This window comes from Schistocerca cancellata, chromosome 5 (assembly GCF_023864275.1).
Source record: "Schistocerca cancellata isolate TAMUIC-IGC-003103 chromosome 5, iqSchCanc2.1, whole genome shotgun sequence".
NCBI lineage: Eukaryota > Metazoa > Arthropoda > Insecta > Orthoptera > Acrididae > Schistocerca > Schistocerca cancellata.
This window is the reverse complement of record NC_064630.1, coordinates 129,286,808-129,314,405: the sequence shown is the minus strand read 5'-3', so window position 1 is coordinate 129,314,405 and position 27,598 is coordinate 129,286,808. Positions and strand designations below refer to the sequence as shown.

General features: G+C 37.8%; 1 protein-coding gene across 1 annotated transcript in view; it reads left to right on the top strand.

The window, feature by feature from the left end:
- LOC126188396 (centrosomal protein of 78 kDa-like) overlaps positions 1–27,598 on the top strand; it is a 191,041-nt gene that overhangs the window by 152,392 nt on the left and 11,051 nt on the right. The window contains exons 6-8 of the mRNA XM_049929997.1: positions 9,734–9,921; positions 21,872–22,032; positions 22,107–22,169. Coding sequence (XP_049785954.1) covers positions 9,734–9,921; positions 21,872–22,032; positions 22,107–22,169 — 412 coding nt within the window. The remainder of the gene's footprint in view (positions 1–9,733; positions 9,922–21,871; positions 22,033–22,106; positions 22,170–27,598) is intronic.

Genomic DNA, 27,598 nt, shown 5'->3' with positions numbered 1-27,598 from the left:
AATAGTTTTTGATGGAACTGAACCATGAGTGTGGAGACTTTATTTTACAAAGTACATGGGTTAAGTCAAGGGATGTGGCTGGAACTGTTTTTTTTTTTAAACTGACTTTTGTTGAATTTATGAAAGAAAAAGAAGTGTGGGAATGAAAATTATAACATCTGTAATGGATTGTAGTCCTCACATTTTAATTGGACTTGACTGGTTCAGTGCCAAAAGTAAGACATTGCATGGTGAGAAACAACTTATTTCTGATTTGATGGGGATACATTTAAAAAGAAAATCACATTGTAGAAGGGACAAATTCTGACAAACACAGTCCAATTTCATAAGCTCATAGGCATTAAGGAAAATGTGAGGTTTGAAGAATTTGTTATGGCCTTGAAACAATTACAAGGATGGAAATGGAAATGAAGTCCCATGCTTCTTGACAGAACATAGGGAATGATGCGGGAGACCCGCACTGCCATACTAGGCAAGGTCCTAATGGATGTGGTTTACCATTACATTCCTCCAACCATAATGGGGATGAATGATGGTGATGAAGACAACACAACACCCAGTCATCTCAAAGCAGGTGAAAATCCCTGACCCCGCCAGGGATTGAACACGGGACCCCGTGCTCAGGAAGCGAGAATGGTACCACGAGACCATGAGCAACAGACAATTACAAGGATAGTTTTCTAAATGTTTTGAGGACACTGCCAATGTTACATTTGTTTCCAAGCTGTCATGGAGACTGTTTTCTATTTCAGTTGCAAGCACCCTGCACATATGCAGATGAAACTGATTTATCTGCAGTATAATTTCCATTTTAAAGACAAATCATTTTACATTAAAATCTTTCAGGATGTCTGCATTATTTTCCTCAGGCAGAGTTTGCTCATCTCCTTAATGGGTTGTAAAAGGGCAACAATATTTCAGTCAACATATACGTGTGAAACACCTTGTTTTCAATTATGAAGGTAAATAAGTGATGATTATCTGGCAACCTGAGTGTGAAAATCTACAAAATATTCAGTGTCTGTTTGTATGGTGACAAATTGTACCAGATAAAAATTATATTGTGCCTTCAGTCCACCAAAAATAATTAAATACTACTGATCTTTTATCTGTGTTGTTGAGAAATGTGAAATATAAAGTCAAGTTATATGCAGTGTCACTGCATTGTCATTTAAATGTGGTCCTTTTGCAGTTTCCCCCCTCCTCACACGGAGACAGCATGTTGTGGCAGTGGGGGAATGTGCAACCATGCTGAACACTATGGCACTTGAGCCAGAGTACAACTCATGAACTGAAATCTTCTCCATACCTGCCTCAATGTGAACAGAAGTGTGTGGCTGATGCTCAATGAGGGTGGGGTCAGCATCAACGAAAATGGCCTGAGATTTAGAATAGAACCATATAAAATTTAACTGGGAGACTTTATTTAGAGGTTCCAAAAATTTCAATAGGTGAGCCTCAACATGATGGCAAAAAGTCATCAACTTACCTAAATCGAATCAGGGACTGGAGGCTTATGGATCCCAGGAAAGCCCCCTCCAAGTGACCTATGAAAAGCTTTGCTATCAGTTGTCAGCTAATGAAATGTTATTGCCAGACTTAATTGCTGCAGTTTCCCAAGCAGAAAATCTTAAATATTGCAGCAGCTACCATCCAAAATTTGCAGAAAAATGTCACTGTAACTTTGTATTTCTCATACCTCTCTTGTTTAGATACTTTCAAACCCATAGTGACCTTGTGTTTGTTTTCTTTTCCTGTTGCCTTTCATTGCATTAAATACAGCACAGATTGCTTAGCAAAGAAATGGATCCATGGCAGACTGCTTGAACAATGAGGAGGGCAACATGTGGACATGAGAACATGCATGCAGACATGTGTACTTTATACTAATTTTTGTACATACAGTTTCATTTCCATGAATCAGTGATTACATATGAGAAAAAGGCACCTTGTTGACATACCTTTATAGATGAAAGATAATAGAAGAAAACAGAAAAAGAATATTATCTGTACTCAGTATAAATCCAGTATAATCGCCATTTAAAGTTGCTGGTCACAGATATGTAGAAAGTGAAAACTGTACACATCTCAAGTGACTAGGTATTTAATATGCTGCACAAAAAATTGGTTATATGGAAACTGTTGAAAGCATCCTAGGGATCAAAAATGGAATCATGGACATTTTTCATCAGCTTGTGTGTGTGTGATCATAAGCTTTCCCAGAATATCAATTGTTTGTTTATTCTCATATGTCCAGCTGGGTGCAGCTGTCTATGAAACATGAGATTTTGACAGTCTACCTCGCCATCACCTTCATGTGGTACCTGTAGAATGAGCATATTTGCTGCATCCCGTCTTCCTTATGTCTTTCCCACACTAACCAGCAGCATGCTGCATTTGCTGGCATGAGGGTGGTCACTGAATGCTGGTCATGAACTCTAGTCCTTTATTGATTCTTCTGTCCCACTGGGCACAGAAGCCATTCTTGTCTGATATTTTGACTTCAGTTCATTGAGCACTGGATCCCACAATTTACTGAAAGTGAAGCCACTGTCTCTATAATCAGACTGTTGGCTACTCATATTTCAACAGCCTTGTTTAGCATGCAATCCCAAAATGTGTCCCACAATTCCATCCACTCTGCACTTGTCTAGAACGTCCAGAGAGTTCACCAATCTCTTCCACCTCCATAGTGAATTTGATGCTAGGGTGCAGAGAGTTCAGATGGGGGAGAAGCTCTTGAAATATTTCACTCCTATGTGACCACACCAAAAATGCGTCCTCAACAGAACTGCAAAAGTAAGTGAGCTTCAGGGTGGCTTTTCCAGAGCAGTCTCTTCAAAATCCTTTGTGAACAAGTTTTCCATAAGTGGTGGCAGTGGGCACCCCACAGCAGTGCTATCCTTTTTTTCTAGAAGCCATTGAAGAGAAAGAATGTAGATTTTAGGACAAATCTAGGATGTTAGGTACTGTGGAGTTGAAATTCTCTTTGCTAAGGGAATTAGAAAGCAGCACTCTGATGACAAGGGAGGCAACATCAAAGTTCACCATAAGGTATTGGCTTTGGAGGCATAGTTCCTGTACCTTTTGAATTGCATGAACAGAGTTTGTGATGTGGTACTGAAATGTATCAATGTGGGGGCTTAATACTGCCATTAGATGTGTGGCCAGCTGGTACACAGAGGCACCTACATTGTTTACAACAGGCCATATAGGAGTGTTTTGTTTGTGAATTTCTGGTAGGCCATAGAATCTTGGCAATGCAATAGCCTACGGTCAAAGCTTTTTGATTATTTCCTTTAGCAGGAACTAATGTAGAACCTAGACCATCTTCCTTTCTACTCTGTTGATCGGGTCTCCATTTAATTTCCTATGTGCTGGATCCTCAAGTAACTTATACATTTCAGAATTGTAATCCGACAGTAGAAGTAGTTCAGTGACATTTTCTTTGCCCACAGATAAAATAACAATTATCATTCTGTTCTTCTCAAATGGCAGTTCTTTCTGCTTCAGGATGTTAATATCTGATGGATCTTTTGACCACGCAGCACGTTCCCTGATGTATTTCTTCCACATAGTGAATGAGGAAGTTTGAAATTGCTTGTTCTGTAACACTTACAAAATCTGGAAGAGGTTCAGCAGTCAGTTCTGTGAAAAATGGAGTTGCTTTCCCAGAACTGATTTTGCTGTGTTGTTGATCCCTTTTCCCAAGACATTAAGCACACTTAGTCATCGCTAGTCTTGCAGCTGTTGTTGTTTTGTTGCCTAGGTGTTTGAATTTGGACTCTGCTTTGAGATCGATTGACCGAAGCCCAAGAATTTGGACTCTGCTTTGAGATCGATTGACCGAAGCCCAAGACACAGCATAAATCCAGTCCCAAGAACCAGGCAAGAGTGAAAAAGCCATCTCTATGTGGAGAACAAACAATTCATTAGACATGTGTTCTGGATCCTTTCTCTTAGAAGGGCCAGACTTGCACATCTTGTGATGCAGTGGGTGGCTGTGGTATTTACATTATGGGTGATCGTCACACATATTGAGGCTATGCCATGGTCATGGCATCTCATCAAGAAGGTGAGAGATCTAAGAGGATGCTCTTTTCTGTCAGGAAGCTTATCCCACTTTCTAAGTCTCTGATATGTCTTTTCTCCATAGTGGATTCTAATATGTGATATTAAACTTTCCCGGCAAATCAACTGATTATACTCCTATTGGGTGTTACTTGCACTTTGTTTATACTCTTTGATATGATTGCCAATGCTGTTGTGCGTGAACTTCAGTCCCTCAGTGCTTCTCCGGTCACTGTTGGCGTGTAGTGTCACTCTTGGCCAATGCTGTAATTTCAGTCAGCTGATTGCTGGATCCCACACAGGACTGAGAGTGAAGCCAATGCTTCTATAGATCAGGCCATTGACCAACCATATTTCAGCAGCTCCATTCTGAACACAATCCCAAAGTGATGAGGTCTGTTGTAGCACTTCAATTTATTCATATTTCATGAGTCCTTTGTGTCTATGCAGTGTTTTGCAATTGCAGATTTTGTTGGTTGCTTCAGTTTGGTGTGTCTCATGCAGAGAGTTTAGATGTTGGAGGAACTCCTAAAGCCTCATTGCCAAGAGGCACAACCATAAATGCGCCATCAACAAATCTGAAAAAGCATATGGGCTTCAGTGCAACTTTTTTCCAGATCTTTGTCTTTGAAATTCTGCATGAGTAAGTTCACCTCAACCTGTGACAGAGGGTATCCCATGCCAGTGCCATCCATTTGTCCATAATAGTTGCCATTGAAGAGAGAGAATGTACATGTGAGGACAGACTTGAAAAGAATAGTCAGTGTAGGGCTGAATTTCTATCTCATCAGCTTGAGAGAGTCCAAAAGTGGCACTCCAGTGGAGAGGGAGACCATATCAAAGCTCACCATGAGGTCTTGGTTATGAAGGCATAGTTATTTCAGTTGTTGAATGAAATGTACAGAGTCTGTGATGTGGATCTAACATTTACCAGTATAAGGACTTAATGTTGCTTTTAGAGATTCACCATCTGGTATGTAGGTGCACCTGTGTTGCTTGCAACAGGCCATAGAGGAATGTCTTTTTTGTGAGTTTTTGCTGAGCTGTAGAGCCATGGCGATGCAACAGCTTGTGGTCAGTGATTTCCTGCAGCAGGGATTGGAATGGAAGTTCAGCAGTCATCCTTTTTACTTTTTTGGTCATATCTTCTTTTAATTTCAAATGCGCCAGGTCCTCGAGTAAGTTGTACATTTTGTAATGGTATTCTGACAGTGGAAGTAGTACCATTTCTCTTGTCTACAGAAAAAATGGCTATTTCAGGATCATTTCATAGTTCATAGATTGCAGCTCTTTCTTTATACAGGATGTTGGGCTTTGGTGGGTCAGCTCTGGCAAGCACGCAGTATGTTTTCTGAATTGTCTCTTCCACATTGTCACTGTGGAGGGTGGAATTAAATATGCTCTATACTTGATCATTTTGGGATTTTGTTCTGAAGAGGGCTGTTGAAATACCAGTCGTTGATGGTCTGATCAATAGAAACCGTGGCTTCACTCTCAGTAATATGTGGGACCTGGCACTGGGCCAACTGAAATTACAGTGTCAGACGAGAGTGACTTCTGCATCTGACAGGAGTGGCAGAGCAACTGAAAGACCAGAGTTTCTGCCCAGCATTTGACAACTACATCTCTCTCCCACTCCACTTAATGTGGTTTGTGGCTGGGAAATGAGAGAATAAGTGGGGAGCAATGAGAATTTAAAGGAGGCATACCTTATCAAAGATGTTTATTTTATAGGTATCATCTGAAGATAATGGCAAAATATGCTATCAAAATATCATGTTTTGTAAAAGACTGCACCTTGCTGGTCACCAGAGAGCAATACAAACAGCTTGTAGACATTTTCCAGCGATTCTGAAATGTGTGTGAGGGATCATGCTTTTTAATATTTTTTGTAATGGAATACTATTTACGTGACTTCTCTTTCTCCTCTATTCATATTATTTTACAACCATGTATTTTGCATCAGCCATTTCACTTCATTGCAGTTACTTTTGTGTCAATCCTTCACATCCAGTAAAACATTAGTACTTGAAGTTAATTTTCCTGTACATATATAGAATAAATAGTTCTTTTCTATACATATACTAACACTTTCACCTTCAACTAAATCATGTATGCACATAGGGAATACATGAAATAGAAGTGCTCACTCTGAGCCTTCTTCAGTGACCGGTAAATTTTGTTACAAGCACACACAACTTTTAATATTAAAAATGGGCCATGACATCATTCAGTGACTTATAAGTATTGGATGTTCCATGGTCATTTGTAGAGGCTCTCTCCTGACTTATAAACAATTGTTGTCAGGTGTCCCCCACCACTTGCTGTCACTGCACATGGGTGTCAGTTGTGAACAATATACAGCAGTGCTGCGAGACTCTGAGAATTGCCAGTATACCACTATCAACTTCTAAATGATTTATAGCATATGACACAATAGCTGATCTACCTTATTTATCACGTTGATGCCTAGGTTTGTACTGGCCAATTGGTGTTAATTGTAGCTGGGTGTTAGTTGTGAACAATACATTGCTGTGCTTCAAGATTTTGAATATTACTAGTGTAATGGTATCAACTTCTAAGTAAATGATTTATGGGATTGTATATAATAGGTGGTCTACCTCATTTATCAAGCTGATGCCACGTTTTATACCCTTATATAAGCTTGTGAGATGCTGTGGTAACTCTTATTAAAATAGAGAGCAGTAAAGAATAAAACTAGTAATTCCCTTGAGAAATCTCTAAATGAGTTAATCTATTCACTCATGATTTCTTGAAGTAAAATTTGTCATGTGATAATAATTATTTTTGTTTTATATTTCTATGTTTCACATAAACTTGATTATTTGCAAAACCCAAACAAATACATTTGTTCTCAGCTATTAGAATATCACAAATATTTGTACATGGTTCATTTATGTATGGTACAGTAGATTCTGATTCAGATTCAGATTCTTTATTGGTCATTCAGCATTATTACATGAAATAGACTTCATCAGTTCACTTAACCTATTAATTTTATAAAATAAATTTTTTCATATTTAAGTTGATATAGGGCATTTCTAAAAATTCTTCTAATGAATAGAATGGATTCGTTAACAAGAAGTTATGTACATTTTCTTTAAATAATTTGTCAGGCTTGATTGACACATTTTTAGACAATTTGTTATATATTTTAATTGACATATACTTATGACTATTGTTAGTTTTAGCTAATCTGTTTTGTGGCAACAGTAGAGAAGTACAGGTTTTTGTATAATAGTCACGCCTTTGATTTGTTACACTTAAATTAGGTAGTTCAGCAAGTATGTAGTTAACACTGTCAAGAATATATAAATAAATAACAGTTAAAATTCTATATTTAATGAACAATGTTTTACAATGTGTTCTATTATCTACCTTAGCCATTACTCTGATTCTTTCTGAATCTTAATGTTTTTATGTCTTCTTTTCAAGTAAATTCGATATTTTATTGCTACCCATTTGGATTGCATCCTCTTCTTCATCATCAGCATCATCACCTTCCTCTTCACATTCTGTCTCATCATTAATTTTCACTGCAACTTTGTCAATATTGGATAAATAATAATGAATTTTGGAAGTCATTTCATTTTCTCGCTCAATGAATAACTTCTTAGTTACAAGTTTGCTAGCTACTGCTTGAATAGTAAAACCAGAAAATTCTCACAAACGTTTTCAATTTCTTCTGTCATCCAGAATTTACTTATGTAGAGATTTGATGATTTTAACCGGCACAGGTCATATTTTTATTTATTTTTATGATTTCTCCTTAAGTTGCCATTTCTAGATGTTTTTTTATTGTGTTGGGTATTTCTCCTTTCATCACTTTTAAAATGTTTTCTTGCATTACTCTGCTACTGCTGATCACCGTTAAAATGTGAATCCTCATTGTAGATTCAAAATCAACACAATTACATATTGCTATGTTTTTGCAGGCAAAATGATGCTCAGAATATTTTGTTGTAAACTTTGTAGGTTAGGTGGCACAACTGCATTGCCAGTTATTCAGTTGATCCTGGACAGGCCTCCAGAACTTGTAGGAAAAATGGTTGTGTCCATTCATTAGTCTCCCAGTTACAAGCTTTAATACTGATCTGTCAAAAAGAAACAAAAGAATCTAACCAACAAGCTCATGTTTTTTCCACAAACAGTGTTCCTCCACAAACACACAAAACTAGTGTCTAATATTCAGCTTCCCTATTGTGTCATCAGGCTTGTCAGCAGAGAAATCTTTAAATCCTACATCAGAATCCCACATTATAGTTCAAGTTACGATTTAGGAAACCTATCCTATTGTATATGTAGAAGTTACCTTCCTATGTAATGTTGAACACAGGTTTCATATACACTGAAGAGTCAAAGAAACTGATACACCTGCGTAATATTGTATAAGGCCCTAGTGAGCACGCTGAAGTGCTGCAACATGATGTGGCATGGACTTGAATAATGTCTGACATAGTGCTGGAGGGAATTGATGCCATGAATCCTGCACGGCTGTCCATAAATTTGTAAGAGTACGAGGGGATGGAGATCTCTTCTGAACAGCATGTTGCAAGGCATCCCAGATACGCTCAATAATGTTAATGTCTGGGGTGTGGGGTGTCGCATTGTCCTGCTGGAATTGCCCATGTCCATTGGACTGCACAATGGTCTTGAATGGATGCAAGTGATCAGACAGGATGATTATGTGTGTCACCTATCAGAGATTTATCTAGACATATCAGGGGTCCAATATCACTCCAACTGTACACACCCCTCACCATTACAGAGCCTCCACCAGCTTGAACAATCCCCTGATAACATGCAGGGTCCATGGATTCATGAGGTTGTCTCCATACTCATACACATCTATCCACTTGATACAATTTGAAATGAGACTCATCCGACCAGGTAACATGTTTTCAGTCATCAACAGTCCAATATTGGTGTTGACAGGTCCAGGCAAGGTGTAAAGCTCTGTCTCGTGCAGTCATCGAGTGTATGTGAGTTGTCCTTTGGCTCCAAAAGCTCATATCGATGATGTTTCATTAAATGGTTCACACACTGACACTTGTTGATCGCCCATCATTGGAATCTGCAGCAATTTGCAGAAGGGTTGCATTTCTGTCACGTTGAACAATTCTCCAGTTATTGTTGGTCCCGTTCTTGCAGGATATGTCTCCAGCTGCAGAGATGTTGGAGATTTGATGTTTTATCGAATTCCTGATATTCACACTACACTTGTGAAATGGTCACATGGGAAAATCCCCACTTCATTGCTATCTTGGAGATGCTGTGTCCCATTGCTTGTGCACCAACTATAACGTGACATTCAAGCTCACTAAAATCTTGATAATCTGTCATTGTTGCAGTAGTAACCAACCTAACAACTGTGCCACATCCTATATAGGTGTTGTTGCCCGCAATGCTGTATTCTGCCTATTTACACATCTCTGTATTTGGCGCTTCAGTGTATTTGATATCTATTTAATATATGCTTGTAACAGACTTTTTGTTGTGACATATATTCTGAAGTCATTTACAGTGACTTGTGTTTCCTGAAATGCTGCCAATTAAACAAAACTACAGTATAGAATGTTTCAGTTATGATAATGTATATGTTATTTCACTTTTCATAACTTCTCATCTATTCCTCTTGCAGCCATAGATCTTCAGAATTGTGGAATAACTGACCATGGTGCATTTAGCATACTTCAGATGTTGGAAATCAATAATGTATTACTTGTGGTGGACATAAGAAACAATCGTTACATCAGCAGTTACATTGAAAATGAGATAATGAAAACACTGGCCAGAAACAACATGCAGAATTTAGATGAATCAAAGGAGGTAGGAAAAAGAAATGTTACCTTCTTTTGCTTCAGCATTTGTCCTGATGTGTCAGGGTCCATTAACAGTGGAAAACTGCCCATCTGTAATAAGGAAATTATATTAATGTTGTGGAAGAATGTCCTACCAGTCACCACAACTATCAGTTATCCTAAGGAAGAAAGCAGTGTGCCATTTGTCTGTGAATGACCTTAACTTAGTTCTGGTTGTACCCGTATGTCAACTGTTTGTCTCTAATTTCTGACGTGTAGATGGGGACCCAATGCTACATTTGCATAGACCAGTGAGGAAAATGGCTAAAACCCACACTCAGATTGGCTGGTTTACCAGACCATAGGTTATTATTCTGTCATTAATCCTTCACATAGACTTTATATGACTCTGACTCATCTCTGTGCCTTGTAAGCTAGTGTGCTGGAAATGCAGTTACATGAGCATGTTTAGTCACAAATTAATGTGTATAATGTTGTCCACTGTAGTCACTGTCCATTCACTGAGTTTATTGTATAAGATCTGGCCTGAGTAACTGTGCTAAATATAAATAAGTAAACCTGAACGGCCTACAATTTATAGCGCATTCCTAAATTAAACTCGAGGACCATTGATGTAATACTAAAATTGCCACAAACATGTAAATGTACAAATACTTACATTTATTGATGGTATTTTTATTTTGTCTCTGCAACTACAAGAAAATGTGTATTTTTGTCTCTAAAAGCACTTAATGTTATTGAAATATAACATCAGTGAAAGATATTTACAATTTGGCTTGCCTTATAAATAAAAAAACAGTTCATTACAGAAGATACTGATTTTTACTTATCAACAATGTATGAAAAGACAGATTGCTATTTGCCATACAGGAGACACATTAAGTTGCAGACGGGCACAATTAAAAGACACTTACATAGAGCTTTCGGCCACAGCCTTCATCAGAGAGAGAGAGACACACATACTATTCACTAACTCAAGCAAGCACATCTCACGCACACATGACCATCTCAGGCCAGAATGCTGGCATTTTGGCCTGAGACACTGGAGCTGGCAATCGTGTGTGTGTGAGGTGTGGTTGCTTGTGTATGTGAATGGTGTGTGTCTCTCTTTGCTGATGAAGGCTGCGGCTGAAAGCTCTGTTAAGTGTCTTTTAATTTTGCGTCTGCAACTTAACATTTCTTCTTTACAGTAAGTAGCAACCTGTCTTTTCATACATTGTTGATATTCCTGCCTGGGGTTTCCATTGTTTGATTTTTACTTATGATATTTTATTCCTTTTTTCTCTTTGCATCATGAAATGCTATCTGCATGCACATTTTTGAAGTATTGTGCTATTTGGCACTGTTGATTCTGGCCTAATCCCACATTGCTTACCAGATCTTTGCATTTCTTGGTGCAAAACACAACACAATTAGGCCAGAATGAACAGTGCCACATGAAGGAATATTTCAAAAACATGCCAGCAGATGGTGTTTCCTTATGTGAATGAAAACCAAGTGTAAAATACATGGTGTTTCAAAATGAATATACATGGTGTGTGGCTTTTTAGCATTTATTACATTCAGCTTACAATTATAAATAGTCCACCAAATGGAAGAGGAACTCAAGTAGTTATTCTTACTAGTGTTAAATGCGAGCAAAATTTGTCACAAATCGAATTGATAGGCAAGTTCTTCTCAGACCTGGTTTAGTGTCTCTGGAGTAATTGTTCCAAAATTGCTGTTTATACAGTTGAGTAGATCAGCTGGTAGTGGAGGCACAAACAAATGACCTTTTATGAGCCCCCAAAGATAAATAGAATATGCTATCAGACTGTGTGTTTGAACATGGTGGTCACGCAAAACAACCTGTCACCTGGCCCTTTGCTGTTGGGTACATCGTCTTTTAACCAGTCATGTACTGAATTATGTCGGTCATGTCGCACACCATCTTACTGCCAAAAAAAGCACTGTGATTCAGATTCTTCCAATACAGAAAAGAGCCATAGATCTATAAATAAGAAACACCAGTTTCAATTGGTTCACTGTAAAGGAAAGGCCCGTAAACATTGTGTCGAAGCAAGCTGGGATATTTTAATTCCCCTCTTGTTTTGCCATTTGCCTCCTTAAATTCATTTTGTTACTTAAATTATTTTGTTTAACTAATTACCATTAAAATACGTGAGCATAATCAGCATGTATTCAGTAAACTATTGTAGCAGTATGTGGAGGTTTGCCTGCTAACTATTAATGGGGTTTATGGAAAGTTGAATATCTCAATGCAGAACTGAGCAAAACATGTTATCTTCTTTGTTCATTAAAATCATGCTGTAGTGAGAAAACAGTATTGAATGCATATCATGCGTACTTTCATTCTCGTCTTAGATATGGGGTCACCTTCTGGGGAAACTCTAAAATAGCTAATAGCACTTTTAAACTACAAAAAAGGGCCATTAGAATCTTGTTTGGGTGCAAGCCTAGAGACTCTTGTAAACCCCTGTTTAAGAAATCTGGTATTCCCCCATTACCGTGTGTATACATTATGGAAACCCTTTTGTTCTTTAAATTAAATGTAATAGGCAAGGACCAGAGGCTACAAAAAATTGTGATATACATGAGCACTTTACCAGACAAAACAGGAACTTACATATGACTCAAATCAGCACAGCACTGTGCCAAAAAGGTACTTTTCACATGGGAGTTAAGCTTTATAACAAACTTCCTGAAAACATAAAAGCTATCACTGAGGTCAATACATTTGGAAAATCTCTAAAGTCATATTTACAGCATCACTGCTTTTATTCCATTGAAGAATATTTAAATTTATGAAATGTGTTATATAAATACTTGTGTGTAAAGTGTATTATTGTAAGCTTAAATATGTATGCCTTGAAATTACTTTCAGCCTGTATATTTATAACTTGACTTGTCCAATGTCTTATGCATAAGCTGCTATGTAGACAACAGGACCAATAAAATACAATCTACAATCTACAATCTAATAGTGCACTGGCCAAATAACTGTGTATTGTTTGGGGGTTATGAACAGTGAAATTAAACTGCTGTGATATGTAGCTTGCCAAATAACTGTGTATTGTTTGGGGATTATGAACAGTGAAATTAAACTACTGTGAAATGTAACTGTGCATCTGTCAGCTACATATTTTTCAGTTAGTACGTCGACACCGAGGACAATCAACAAACTAGGAAATAAAGCAGGTGGAACCGCTACTACATTGCGCCAGGATATGCACAAAAAACATTCAATTTAGGGGAGTCTCATGGCAGCTGTACCATCTTGTGGGGATTTGCTGACCATCAGATTGCACATTACTTGTGTTCACATTTTCACATAAGTGAAATGCCAATTCATCACTGAAGACAACACAATCCTTAAAATCTTTATCGTCATGCAGCAACATTTCATTTTCAAATTTGTCACATAAACCCTAGTCTGTGGGCTTTAGAGCTTGTAACAACTGCAAACAATAAGGATGTAGTTGTAAGTGGCTCCTTAAAAGTCTCCAAACAGATGTCACTGGGATTTCTAATTCATGACTAGCCTTCTGAACTGATTTCTTGGGGCTACACATGTAAGGCCTTCACTCGTACAACACATTCTGCAGTCACTCTTACTCATTCCGTACTCATCTGTTTGTGCACAGGTATACAAACAAAACTGTCTGAGTTGTTCTTTTATTTGGTGTATTATTTGTGATTGTAAGTTGAATGTAATAAATGCTACAAAGCTTACAACCCATGTATTCAATTTGAAACACCGTGTACTATAAGTAAAATGTATATCTTTTGTAACAAACTGTGTTTCAATCTTGAAAGCAAGCCAAATTTTAAATATATTTCATTACAGACCACTGATGATGTTTTATTTCAATAAAATGAAGCACATTTGATTACAAAACATGCATTTTCTTGTAGTTGCAAAGATAGAATTAAAATACCTTCAGTAATTGCAAAGCAGCTGAGTATGATATAGTCACACAAGTGAAAAACTTACATTTACACATATTAAACTGTATAAGGCAATTCATAGGCTGTTGTACCCACACAAGACAGCTTTCCAACAGTTGCCCTAAAAATGTACAGTCAACTGCCTCCAGAAGTGGAATCCCTGCCACCTGAATTATTTCGGAAAAAAATTGCTCAGGACTTGAAACAACATCCACTATATTCCTTGGAAGAGTTTTTCAACAGTGGTTCTAGTGAATGGACAAAATAATAAATATTGTTATGTTTTATATATACTTTTGCCTAAATTTAATCTTCTTTTTATGTTTTCAGTTAACTGCACATTTAATTTTATGTTTTACTTAAAGTACATATTTTGCCAAAACGAAACTTTATGTGTGTGATCTACGTGGTTTTGTAAACATTTTGCTTTATGGTATTTTCATTTGGTGCTATAAAGTTTTACTTTCCTGTTCAGTTATATTTCATTTTCTCTATGTTCTATGTGTTTTTGTGCACTGCATAAATATTTTCTTTTATTTGTAATATAAATTTTGTATATGGTGTTGTATAAATGTTAGTTGATAAACATTGTATTTGTGACGCAGTCTGTCCAGCCATGGCTGGTAAATGACGAAGATATAGTAATAAAGTAATAAAGCACAGTCAGAAGAAAGTTATTGTATGGACAGTAAAATACTATTTGTGAAACTAAAATATTCTGGAGTTAACAGCATACCTGTTGGCACTTATTCAGCAAAACCAAGTAAGAAAGTATTGTGTAGAAATGATAACTACACTTCTTGCTGATGCATTTACAAAGATCTTGAAATCTGTACAATCATTACTCACTACATTTACTCTTCTGTGGTATTTGCCTCTATTAATAGACTCCAGTTTCAGATGAACTGTGACTTAAAACAACCACAATATGTGACAGAAAAATAAGACTTCTTCCTATCAGTTTTCCATTTAGCTGATGAACTGGTCAAAGGTAGCATAACTTGTTTTAAACTTGATTACTTTTTCACCCACTAATAAGTAGCCATAGTTTTAAAATGGTAATTTCATCTGAAGATCTGTATACAGCTGGTCATAGATATATGCACTGTTATACATATCTGGCCCCTTGTGTAACTTTTAATTGTATGATTTTGCTGGGTGCATACATTTCCATGGATTAGAAAGACCTATTTATGAAAAGACAAAAAGGTATAATGTAGATAGTTACAACTTCTTTGCTACCAATATTTTCAAATGTTTCTGAGAAGGCAATGCAGAAGGGAGCTGTAAACCATCTCAGTAAATGTAATTTGTTGTCATGCTTGCAGTTTGTGTTCAGAGTGGACATTCAACACAAAATCCTATTTATTGTTTTATTTGTGAGGAACTTATGGGGCTAAATAAATTGAGTAGTTATGTTCTTCCCATTAACAAAAGCCTTTGATTGTACTGATCTTTAAACACTTTTGCATATGTCTGACTGATATGGAATGAGTAGGACAGCTCATCAAAGGTTCATTTTATATGTAGCAGGTAGGGATAAAAATCACAGGAAATCATTTCTGAAAGTATTCATCTGACATGTAGCACTATATTCAAGTGAAATGCAGACAATAAACAGTAAAGACAATAAGAGAAGAAAAGCTTTTGAAATGTGATTTTGCAAAAGAATGCTGAACATTGGGTTAGTATATCAGATAATCAATGATTGGGTACCTTTCTTTATTAACAATTAACAATAGCTTCCAATCTGGTATGTAAGCATAGATCAGATGTGGCTTAAATTCAAAGAAATAGTATTGATGGCAATTGAGAGATATATACCAAATAAATAAAAAGAGGGATGATATTGATCCCCAATGATATACAAAACAGGTCAGATCACTGTTGCAGAAACAACAAAAAAGGCTTGTCAAATTTAAAAGAATGCAAAATCCACAAGATTTGCAAAGTTTTACACAAGGTCAAAATTTAGCACAAACCTCAATACTAAATACTTTTACTAGTTTCCACAGCAAAATTCTGTCTAAAAATCCAGCATAAAATGCAAAGAGATTGTGGAAAATATAAAGGACACCAGCAGCAAGACTAAATCAATACCTTCACTGCACAATAACAGTGGTGATTTTATTGATGTCAGTGCATTAAAGCAGATTTACTAAACACTGTTTTCCAAAATTCCTTCACCAATGAAGATGAAGTAAATTTTACAAAATTCAGATGAAGAACATGAGTAACTTAGAAGTAGTAGCAAAAAGAGCTTAAATCTCTCAGTAAAGGCAAGGCCTCCAGTCCAGATTGTGTACCAACAAGGTTCCTTTCAGAGTATGCTGATACAGTAGCTCCATACTTAGCAATCATACAACCACTCGCTCATCATAAGATCCATACCTAAAGACTTAAAAGTTGCACAAGCCACACCAATACCAAAAAAAAGGAAATAGGAATAATCTGCTAAATTACAGAGCCATATCACTAATGCCAATTTGCAGTAGGATTTTGGAACACATACTGTGTTTGAACATTATAAGTTACCTTGAAGAAAACGATTTATTGACAAAGAGCCAACACGTGTTTCGAAAATATTGTTCTTGTGAACACAACTAGCTCTTTATTCTCACTAGGTAATGACTGCTATCAACAGGGGATGTCACATTGATTCCATATTGTTAGATTTGCAGAAGGCTTTTGGCACCATTCCTCACAAACAACTTCTAATCAAATTGCATGCATATGGAGTATCATCCCAGTTGTGTGAGTGGATTCACGATTTCCTGTCAGAAAGGTCACAGTTCATAGCAATTGATGGAAAGTCATTGAGTAAAACATAAGTAATATCTAGCCTTCCCCAAGGAAGCATTATAGGCTCTCTGCTGTTCCTTATCTACACAAATGATTTGGGAGACAATTTGAACAGTCCTGTTAGTTTGCAGATGATACTGTCATTTACCATCTTGTAAAGTCATCAGATGATCAAAAAGACTTGCAAAATGATTTAGATAAGATGTCTGTATGATGCAAAAAGTGGCAAAAAATGGAATGAGCACTGAAAGTTACATGATAAATCTCACAAATCTAAATGCTGTAAATTCAATTAAATATTTAGGGATTACAGTTACAAATAAGTCAAAGTGGGATGTTCACATGGATAATGTTGTGGGGAATGCAAACCAAAGACTGTGATTAAGAAAATGCAGCAAGTCTGATAAAGAGACTGCTTACACTATGCTTGTCTGCCCTCATCTAGAGTACTGCCGTGTGCTGTGGAATCCACATCAGATAAGATTGGCAGAGGACATCAAAATAGTTCAAAGAAGGACAGCTCATTTTGTGTTATCACAAAATAGGGGAGAGAGTGCCACAGATGTAATACACAAATTGGGTTGGCAATCATTAAAACAAAGGCACTTTTCATTGTGGCAGCATCTTGTCATGAAATGTCAACCACTAACTTCCTCCTCAGAGTTTGAAAGTATTTTGTTGGAGCCCAATCACATATAGAGAAATAATCATCATAATAAAATGGGAGGAATCAGTGCTTGCACAGAAAGATTTAAGCATTCATTTCTCCCACATGCTGTTCGAGAGTGGAACACCAGAGAAATATCTTGAAGGTGGTTCGATGAATCCTCTGTCAGGCACTTAATTGTGAATTGCAGAGAGTCATGTACATGTAGGTGAAAAATCTTACAAAAGAAGATATAGGTTGATTGAACACATTCTAGGTCATAAAAGAATAATTTTTTGTGAATGGAAGTGTTAGGGGTAACAATTTGGTAGCAAGTGGAACTGTCAGGGTAAAAATTGTATAGGGAGATCAAGACTTAAATTTAGTAAACATGCTCTAATTGAGGTGGGTTTCAGTTGTTAGGCAAAGGTGAAAAGAGCTACACAGGAAAGAGTAGTGTGGAGAGCTATATCAAACAAGTCTTCAGACAGAAGAGTACAATAGCCATATACAAGATGTATCATAATTAGTAGTAAAAACTGATACTGGTGAAAGTATGTGATAACAGCAGCAAAAACAGTCAAAATAAACATGGGTCCACAAAGAAGTCATTTGGGAGATGATTGCAAATGTATGGTTCCACTGACTTCAGTATGAAAGATTGTCCTAGTTAGTACAAATGTAACTCAAATGTTAACTTCTTGATGAAGTCTCCATCTAATTAGTTTCAAATGTCACCCATGGCCTACTTTAACAAGAAATTCCATTCTACTCCAGCATGCTACTTGTTACAACTTACTCCACTGTTGTACATGTTAAAGCAGGTGTTCCATGTGCTCACTTTACATTTGGGTGCAATGCTACCCTCTTTTCAAAACATCTCCCAGATCATCTCATAAATACTGACAAGACTACAGTTTGCTGCTCCAGTTGTTCAAACGTATTAGTTGGAGTGCTATGTACAGTACTTTTAAGATAACCTCAGAGAGAAAAATCTGAGGACTGAAGTCAGCTTATCTTGGAGCACTCGAACTATGTATCTTGGGCTGTATTGTCATATAAGATGTCACCTTACATTAGCAGCGCAATATGTCAGTGTCCCGTCATGTATGTACCGTATTCCCTAACCAAGGGTAAAGTTGGAGCATAGTTGAATGGAGACTTAATAAAAAAGTTTACATTTATATTACCTAGGATGATACTTCATAATGAAGTCAGTGGTGGCTTGTAATGCATGCTTAATTTTCTCACAAACAATTCATTTGTTGATGCATGTTTACAGAACATTTTTTGCTTCTGCTATTATATACTTTTGCCCTTGTCGTTTTTCATGATATACATTGATTATCTGACACGAAACATGATAAAGGATTCTAAAATATTCATTCTTGCATATGATAGATGTGTTATGTTATATACATTATTTGATAAATAGGGTAGTGGCTAATGTTGGATCATGATTCACAAAATACAGATTGCCACTTAACTGCAAAAAAAGATAATGCATACAGTTATTGACATGGGACTCCTCTAAAAGTAAAATTGTTATTATCTCAGGGTGCTCAAATAATTAGTGAAGTTAAATAGGTTAAATTCTAAGGGGTGAAGATTGATGAATGGGCTTTCTTTGGTGTTTCGCATTTAGGACCTTACGCAGAAACTAAATGGTGCTACCATCACTACAAGAACAATCTCCAGTGACAATGTCACTGAATTTTGTAGGTTGTTTATTTTGGATACTTTCATTCTATTATCTCCAGTTGTATTATATTTTGTGGCAACTCTGTACATTGACAAAGAATATTCATAACCAATGAAAGGGTGGTTAGAATCATCCTGCAGGCAGTCATTCAAATATCCATGAATTTCAACTCACTCAGAGATGCTGGTGGTTCTAGTCATGCATGCATGAGGTATGTTTGCTTGTGTGAATGTGTGTGTTTTCTTTGCTGTAGAAGGCTTTCGCCAAAAGCTATAATGTGTGATAGTCTTTTTGTTGTGCCTATCGGCAAATTGCCTGGTCATTTTTGCAGTGAGCAACAATCTTTCCTTTTCCTAATGTCGATATTCGAACCTCGAAACTCTGCCATCCCTGTACATATAGTCCATCATGGAATTTATATTTAATAATACAGACTCATTCAAAATGAATTCCAATATTCACTCAGTTAACACTCAACAGAAAAAAAATATCTGCACTCGAGTAACACTTCCTTAATCATTGTATACTGACAGGATGGAAGTGTAGTACAGTGAAGTACTAGTTCAGTAACAGATATAGAAATTCATCATTTAATGGGCTTTAAATGATTAGATGTTGGTTCCATTTGAAACTGGTGTGACTCACATGTGCATAAATTCACTCTTGTATTCATTATGACATGTGTACAAACAACCTCTGAATGTTATGTTGAGTCATTTCTTGCTGTGCCTGAAACATGTAATTGGTTATTTTATGAAGATGGCTAAGTGGAGGCTGACATGAAAGTATAAATCTTCCTGTTACATCTCGGACATGCTCAACAAATGACAAAGCAAGTGACCGGGCAGAGCATACAAAGATCAATACATTCCTGAAGGCATTTGTGGTGTAACTGCAGTGTTGGGGGATTTTGATTTATCCTTCTGTAATATACCTTTTGGTACCCTAGTCATAAAGGGTATGACCACAGGGCATACAATTCTCTTGACAAACTGCTGGTTATTCAGCCTCCTTTCAACAATTAGTGAATCATTCCTGTTGTCATATCCAGTAACTCCCCACACAATGATTCCAGGAGTTGGATAGGTATGAGTCCCAAGAACTGCTTACTGTGACCTTTCACCAGTTTGTGTACAGAAATGTTGGCATCGATTTCACTGCCACAAATAGACATGTGAATCACTGTCAAATTCCACAGAATGTCACTCATGTCCCAGTTGCCTCAAGCACTACACCTTGCAAGCTCCTGTTGTCTGTGGTATCGTGTCAGTAGTAAACAATGCATGGTAACTTGGAATCTCAACCGAGCTTCCAGTAATCTGTTCCCAACGGTTTGCTGTGACACTGGCTGTGACCTCTACCTGGATTTATGCTGTTGTCATCTGTCTATTCATCAGAGCCGGTTGAGAAATCCAGTGATCTTCTCATGCTGTAGTTCTTCTGGCAGGAAACATGCCACTCTTCTTGCCACACTGTTATCCTGAGTCCACCTTGTCACCATTCATTCTGCAGTCATTACTCTCAAGACAGCTAGCTGTCTTATGTGATCTGTCTGAGTTTACTTTGCCATTTTCCTGGTGCCAATGATTTCATCTGTCTTGAAGTCTGAAAGATAATTTTCCAATAATGATGGACACAACCAATAGCAATCAGTATGCACACTATTATTAGTTCATCTGCAATTTTTCAAATCTTAAGTTGAAAAGCTTCATTGTGTCTCACTCAGTTTATCTTGTGCGGTTGTTCCATACAGTAGTTCAGAGCCTTTCATTATTAACTCATCTTATGTGTGAATATTGAACAGGCTATGATCATAAAGATTAAGAACAAAAAAACTTAATTCATTTATCAGGTATTCACATCGTTATAGGTACAGTTTGACAAGGATGAGACAGGTAGTCAGTCATAACTTTATCAGGAACAATGCTGGTTAATTTATAATACTATTAAACATTTTTGTTTAAGTTTTAAATATTAATTGAGTTGCTTTGGATTATACTATGGTGACTTGTTCCATGATTTAGTTTGACCCAAACTAAATCACACAGCTTGAGAAGAATCAGATAAGGGCTCCACCACTGTGTTCATGGACTGCATGTCTGCATTGCTGGACTCATCTGACAGCTTTCTGATACCTTTACTAACAAAACTTACCACTGTGATCCCATTCCAGAAGTCCAGTATGGCTTCCAGCAGTTTCTGAAAATGTAATATCCATTTAAAACCCTTTTACCTGAGTAATTTCATGAGCTGCACCCATGATCAAGGGCAATCTCTATTGTTTTTCCTGCAAAATGGCATCTTTTCCCGAATCTGCTACACTTGTCTTTCTCAGCTCAGTAAGCTATCTTCTTGCATGTTAATCATCTTTCCCATGGCACCAAAAAACCTATGTTCTAGTCAAATATGCCACCACTGTTCATCTATGTTGTTGTTATCTGTACCAAATGTAAAAGTTTCTTCCCTATAACTGAGATGCCCTCCCCTTTGTCAATCTCCTTGGCTTAAAACAGTACTAGAGCAATTCTCTGCCCTGTTAATTATATAATTAGTTAATTATGAACTGTTAATTATGACCCATTAGTCAGTTACAGATGACGGTTGTTTTTCCTCATTTTTATTTATTTAATAATGAATGTTCTAGAGAATATTGATTCATTAACCTTATTGACAGTTCATATATGAGTCAGAATATATTTTATAATCCTTATATTGACAAATAGCTTTCAAAATCCGAAGACACCATTGTTGTTCTCATGTTGACACCAGTGTGACACAAACTCATGTTATGCTATCAAGTAAAATATTTCCCGTCGTTTTCTTTAGCTCATAAACTTAGATGTGCTTTTTTATTTTCAGTATTGTTGGATATCACTTGCAAAGTCCATTGAGAATTCTGCATCTTCTCAGAGACTAAAATCTAGTCCTTCGGGGTCTTCTATAGGATCAAAGAGCTCGAAAAAAAATGAAATTTCATCCCAAAGATGTGCAGTAAAATGCTCTGTTCCAGCAATAAAAAGGTAAAGTGTTCAGTGTAAGCACCTCGTTAACAAAATCTTAAAGTTCCTAGAACTTATAGTTATGTCTTTTTCAGGAGTTGTTCAGATTATAATCAACAGAAGATGGACAAAGAGCAATATGAAATGAAGAGTCATAAGTGAGTGTTCTAAGTAATATAATTTATATGCTTGATAATTGTTTGTTACATTAAAATGTGCACTTTTGACGAACACTTCATAAGTGTACATTTTCAAGGCTCTGTATTCTTGTTGTATCTACCTGTAGATCTGCTACTGGATATTCACTTGATTTTACTAGTAAACATGTAGCAGAGTGTTACTGTTACCACAGCTGATTAGTTTAGATGAAATATTTGTACGTATTTTCTTATACCTAAGCAAGTATATGTAAACACTTTCAGATTTTCCGAATGAACCTTTCACTCAATAGGTGCATATGGAGTGTTTTTAAATTTCCTGGCTGATTAAATCTGTGTGCTGGACTGGGTCTTAAACCCAGTACTTTCTCATTTATAAGCAGCGCTCTTACTGACTGAGCTATTCATGTATGGCTCATGACCCACTCTCATACCTTTAGTTCTGTTTTTATCTGCCTGCTGCTTTTCAATCTTCACAGGAGCTCTCCTGCAAATATCTTGCTAGACTGTCACTTCTGGAAGCAATGGCGTAGCTACAGCCTGACAGTTGTTTTCAGAATGAGTATTTTACTCTGCAATGAAGTGTGCACTGTGTAGAAACTTGTAGTTTCTTAAACCTGTTACAGGACATCGTTTAACAAGGAACTTGTTACTTAATCCTTTACTTGACACTTGGATATCAGAACCAAATGCATAGAAGACATATGTTTTCCTAGCATGGGCTTTGTTTTAGCCAACTCTGCACTTGCTACAGCTTTAGCTTACAGTACATTCATTATCTTCCTCTGTATGGTGTTTTGTTCACCATGGAATGTGAGAAGGTTTCACAGCCTGGCACATAGGTGGCACCAATGTCAATGATATTTTTTTAATGTTGCTTCATGTTGGGCAGTATACACGGAATAGCTGTGTGTTTCTTATTAATAGATTAATTGTATTGCCTTCTCATTGTAAAATTCCTAATTTTATGGGTCTGTTGTCAACAGAAATCCAGCCAAGGTGGTAAAGGTGTACCTACATCAATGTGTGTACACTGTAAACTACTAAGAAATACATGTCAGAGGCTACTTCCAATAGCATCACTTGCTAGGGCATTTTTCAGTATCATTCATACATGGACCATGTGAAAAATGGATTCCTTAACTGCTCTGTGCTAGCTACAATTAGTTGAATCTTGTCTTTGTCATCCCTATGGGGACTGTGGTATATTCCTAGATCCCTCACTTAAACCTGGTTCGTAAAACTTTATAAGGACACTGTCTCGGGATAGTTTCCATCTGTCAGCAAGTGTCTGCCAGTCCAGGTTTCTCAGAAACTCAGTAATGCTCCTCTGTATGTCAAACAAACCTATGACAACTCATGGTGCTGTAGGAGTTTTATTGGTATAGCCATGCAATCAAAACATTAATTGAGTAGGCACACTTGTTTGTGGATATACACTTTTAATTCACTTTATTTTTACACCTTGTGATAGCTAGGAGTCAGCATGAATGCACGCTTCTTAACTGAACAAACATAACAATACAAAAGTATTTCACATACTCTCAGTCACTTGGGTGTTTCCCCCATCCTTTTGAACACTGAAGCTCCAGGGCTATTGGGGAACCTGTGTTTGACTGATCTCCCTGCTTGTGCTACTGCCACTGGATGCTGTAGTGTATTTGTGTGGGAAGAGGAGCCTAAAGGTGTAGCCGGAGAGCCCAGAGAGTCCTACTCCATTGAATTCTCTTCAAGGTGTGCCTGCTTCAGATGCTTAATAGATACTGTTTTCTCTCAGTTGTAGCACAAAATCTTGAAGGTGTTTGTTCCCCTGTGGACAACTTTGAATGGTCCTATATATGTCGGTTTTAATTATAGGCAGACAGTATTGTACCTCAACCAAACATGCAAAGTTTGTTCAAGTTCTTGTGGATGAAAACAGGTTTAGGTGTATAAGGACAGGACAGGGCATATTATTTCATAGATATTTCCCAAAATCTGTAAGTTATTCTTTCTGTGGTAACAACTGAGGCTTTTCTGAAAGTAATTCAGGTGACAGCCTTAAATTTTCACTATAGACCAGCTGGACTGCAGTGTGTAATGAGTGTAATTCAGTGAAGTCCATAAACGAAGAAGCACCAGAGGTAAAGCTTCAGACCAATGCTTACCTCTGCACTGGAGTGCCATCTTCAATGTCCAGTGCTAGCTGCACCACCATCCTGTTGCTCATGGGCTGGTAATTGGTAGTCCCAATGTGCAAGCAACCACAGAATCACAGTAGTTTGTGACATAGTAATGACGCAAACTGCTTCTAGTCTGCAGAAATTGTTTGGGGAACACTGAATCAGGAAATTAGCCTTTAATCAATGCATGGGCATCTGTTATTCCTGCAATATCTGTAATTGGAAAATCCTCTGACCATCATGTAAAGTGCTCCACTCTGATTAGCAAATAAAAATAGCTATTGGAGTAAGACAGCTGGCCCACCAGTTCCACATGCACGTGTGAGAGACATAGGTGTAACTATTTTGCTGAGGGTGTAGACACATGCCTGCCATTCTTGCATAGTTGGCAGTCTTTCTTCATTCCTGGCCAGATCATCTGTTTTGTTAACAACCTGGCTGTGGCCAGTACACCAGGGTGAGATAAACTATGAAAACCTTAAAAAACTGGCTGCCAAAATTATTGTGTTAAGGAAACTTGCACTATGTTGTGAGATGTTTCACACCATAATGAAGCATTCAGCTCCGGTGCATGTATTTGTGACAGCACAGGGCTGTACTGCACCTGCTCCAGCATTGAACATAGTTCTGAGTCCTTAACACAGATATTCAGTGATGCTCCCCCATGGGACCGCTTTTACACTAGCACAGCATCGAGAGAGGAAGTTGGCCATCGCATTACTTTTTCTGCTGATGTGAAGTACATCTGTCATGAGCTGTGAAATGTATTCAGTGTGACTGCGCTGTCTCAATGATGCATGAGTGGTATCCTTGGAGAAGATGGATGTGAGAGGAGCATGATCTGTGTAAACGATGATGTGTTTACCTTCCATTTTGTTTCTGAAATGTTTTCTTGACTCATATATATCATACAATTCTCTGTCAATGGCACTCTCTTTTTGCTGTCATCATTAGTGAGTGAGAAAAAAAAATGTCAAAGGCTGCCATGGCCCGTTGGCTAATTGTTGCACAATGGCTTCTACAGCAGCTTGGCTTGTGTTCACCATTAGGGCCGTAGGAATACTAAGACTTGGATGAGTGAGTAGCACTGCCCGTGCTGTGTTGTCTTTGGCAGAGTTGAAGACAGTCAGCTGCTCTGGACTCCATCTCACTTTCCTGTTTCCTGCAATATACTTTCCTTTTAATAATTACATGAGTGGCATCAGTAGTACTGCAGCTTTTGGAGTTGGCATCCCTGAGCATCCAAGGAAACACTGCAAGTTTTAGTAAGTTTTTGGTAGTGGACCATTACAAATGTTATCTACCCTTTCTGACAAAGTGACGATGCCATTGCCGGCCAGAGTGGCCGAGCGGTTGAAGGCGCTACAGTCTGGAACCGCACGACCGCTACGGTCGCAGGTTCGAATCCTGCCTCGGGCATGGATGTGTGTGATGTCCTTAGGTTAGTTAGGTTTAAGTAGTTCTAAGTTCTAGGGGACTTATGACCACAGCAGTTGAGTCCCATAGTGCTCAGAGCCATTTGAACCATTTGACGATGCCATTAGAGGACAACTCAAATGCTAGAAATTTGACACAGCTTTTACCCAATAAAGATTTCTCCCTGTTTATGGCCACTCTGTGTAGGCAAGGATGTTTGAATAGTTGAACCATCATTTGAGGTATAGGGGACCCATCCAGTACTGTTCTGGCATTCAGTACTTGGTGGTCTTCACATAGGTGCCAAGTGTTGTTGCGCTTCCATACCATGAATAAAGGCAATGCCCACAGGCTCTTTGAAGGTGCCATTACTCCACCTTGAATATGGCTGTTGATACCCTCTCTAACCACAGAGAACTTTTCTGGCATTAGGCATCACGGTTTAGCCACCACCATAGGCCTAGGCAATATGCAAATGAAGTGCATCATTTTCTGACTCTCCTTGTCCTTTGCTTGTTTCACAGACATAACATCAGGAAATCTATTGATAATGATGTCCATGTTACCATAGTACTGCATTGACAGTCAGTTTTGCTATGAGCAGAAGTGTGCCACTATGCATGTCAACCACCAATAGGAAGTGGTGCAAGAAATCTGGCCCCAAAACGGGGTCAATAATATTCACGACAATGAATCTATACAGAAACTGTCTATTCAAACTGGTATCCAATAGCATTTCCTTTTTTCCATATGCCTTGATAACTGAGTTATTGGCAGCCATTAACGTTTGCAATCTCACAGCATCAATTGCTTCAAAACAGTGTTCTGAGGTTCTGAGGTTAGAACCAGTGTCAACCAAAATGATGGATTTCTGATACCTTGTCCATCACAAAAAAGCCTTTTTGAATTTTTCGAATGATTTCATAAAAATTATTCTCTGCAGTTACTGAGCGAGACTGATGAGCCTCAAGCAGAGGTAGGTGTAGACAGGACACAACAAACTTTCAATAGGAAATTGAAAAAGAATGTAGGAAAGTCATCGAAAAGGAAGAAAGTTTTGTTGTTAGGCAGTTCTCATGCCAGAGGTGTAGGCCAACTTCTGCAGGAGGAATTAGGACCAGAATACCAGGTCACAAATTTTTTCAAACCAAGTGCTAGTCTGAATCAGGTGACAAAGGATTTAGGTTCACTCTGTAAAGGACTTGCCAGGGAAGACACCATGGTTATTGTGGGAGGGCCAGGGAACAGTATCGACAGAGATCCTGGGTACAGTATAGAGTGTGACCTGGTAAAGATTGCGTCGGCATCGAGACACACCAATGTTGAATTTGTATCTGTCCTGAGATGCCATGACCGGCCTCATTTGAACTCTTCTGCTGGGAGAGTTAATTTGGAGTTGGAACGGCTGCTTGGGTCAGGTGCGGGGGCTCATATTGGTGTGGTTCCTGTTGATTCTCTCAGTAAGTGGGACTATACCAGGCACGGCCTACATCTCAACCGGAAAGGGAAGGGTAAACTGGCTGGGGTAATAGCAGGAAATTTAAGGGGGGGAGGCACTGCCATGAATGGTAAAATACCAGTGGTTACAGGTGTTTTCGGGCATGGATGTGTGTGATGTCCTTAGGTTAGTTAGGTTTAATTAGTTCTAAGTTCTAGGCGACTGATGACCTCAGAAGTGAAGTCGCATAGTGCTCAGAGCCATTTGAACCATTTTTGAACAGGTGTTTGAGCATCACCTTTTTTACGATAGGTAAGACAGAAAGATGTCAAGTTCTATGAGAGGTCAGGATTGAAACAAATCTTCAGTTTAGGAAAGAAATTAAACAGCACAATTCTAGCACACTGGATCAC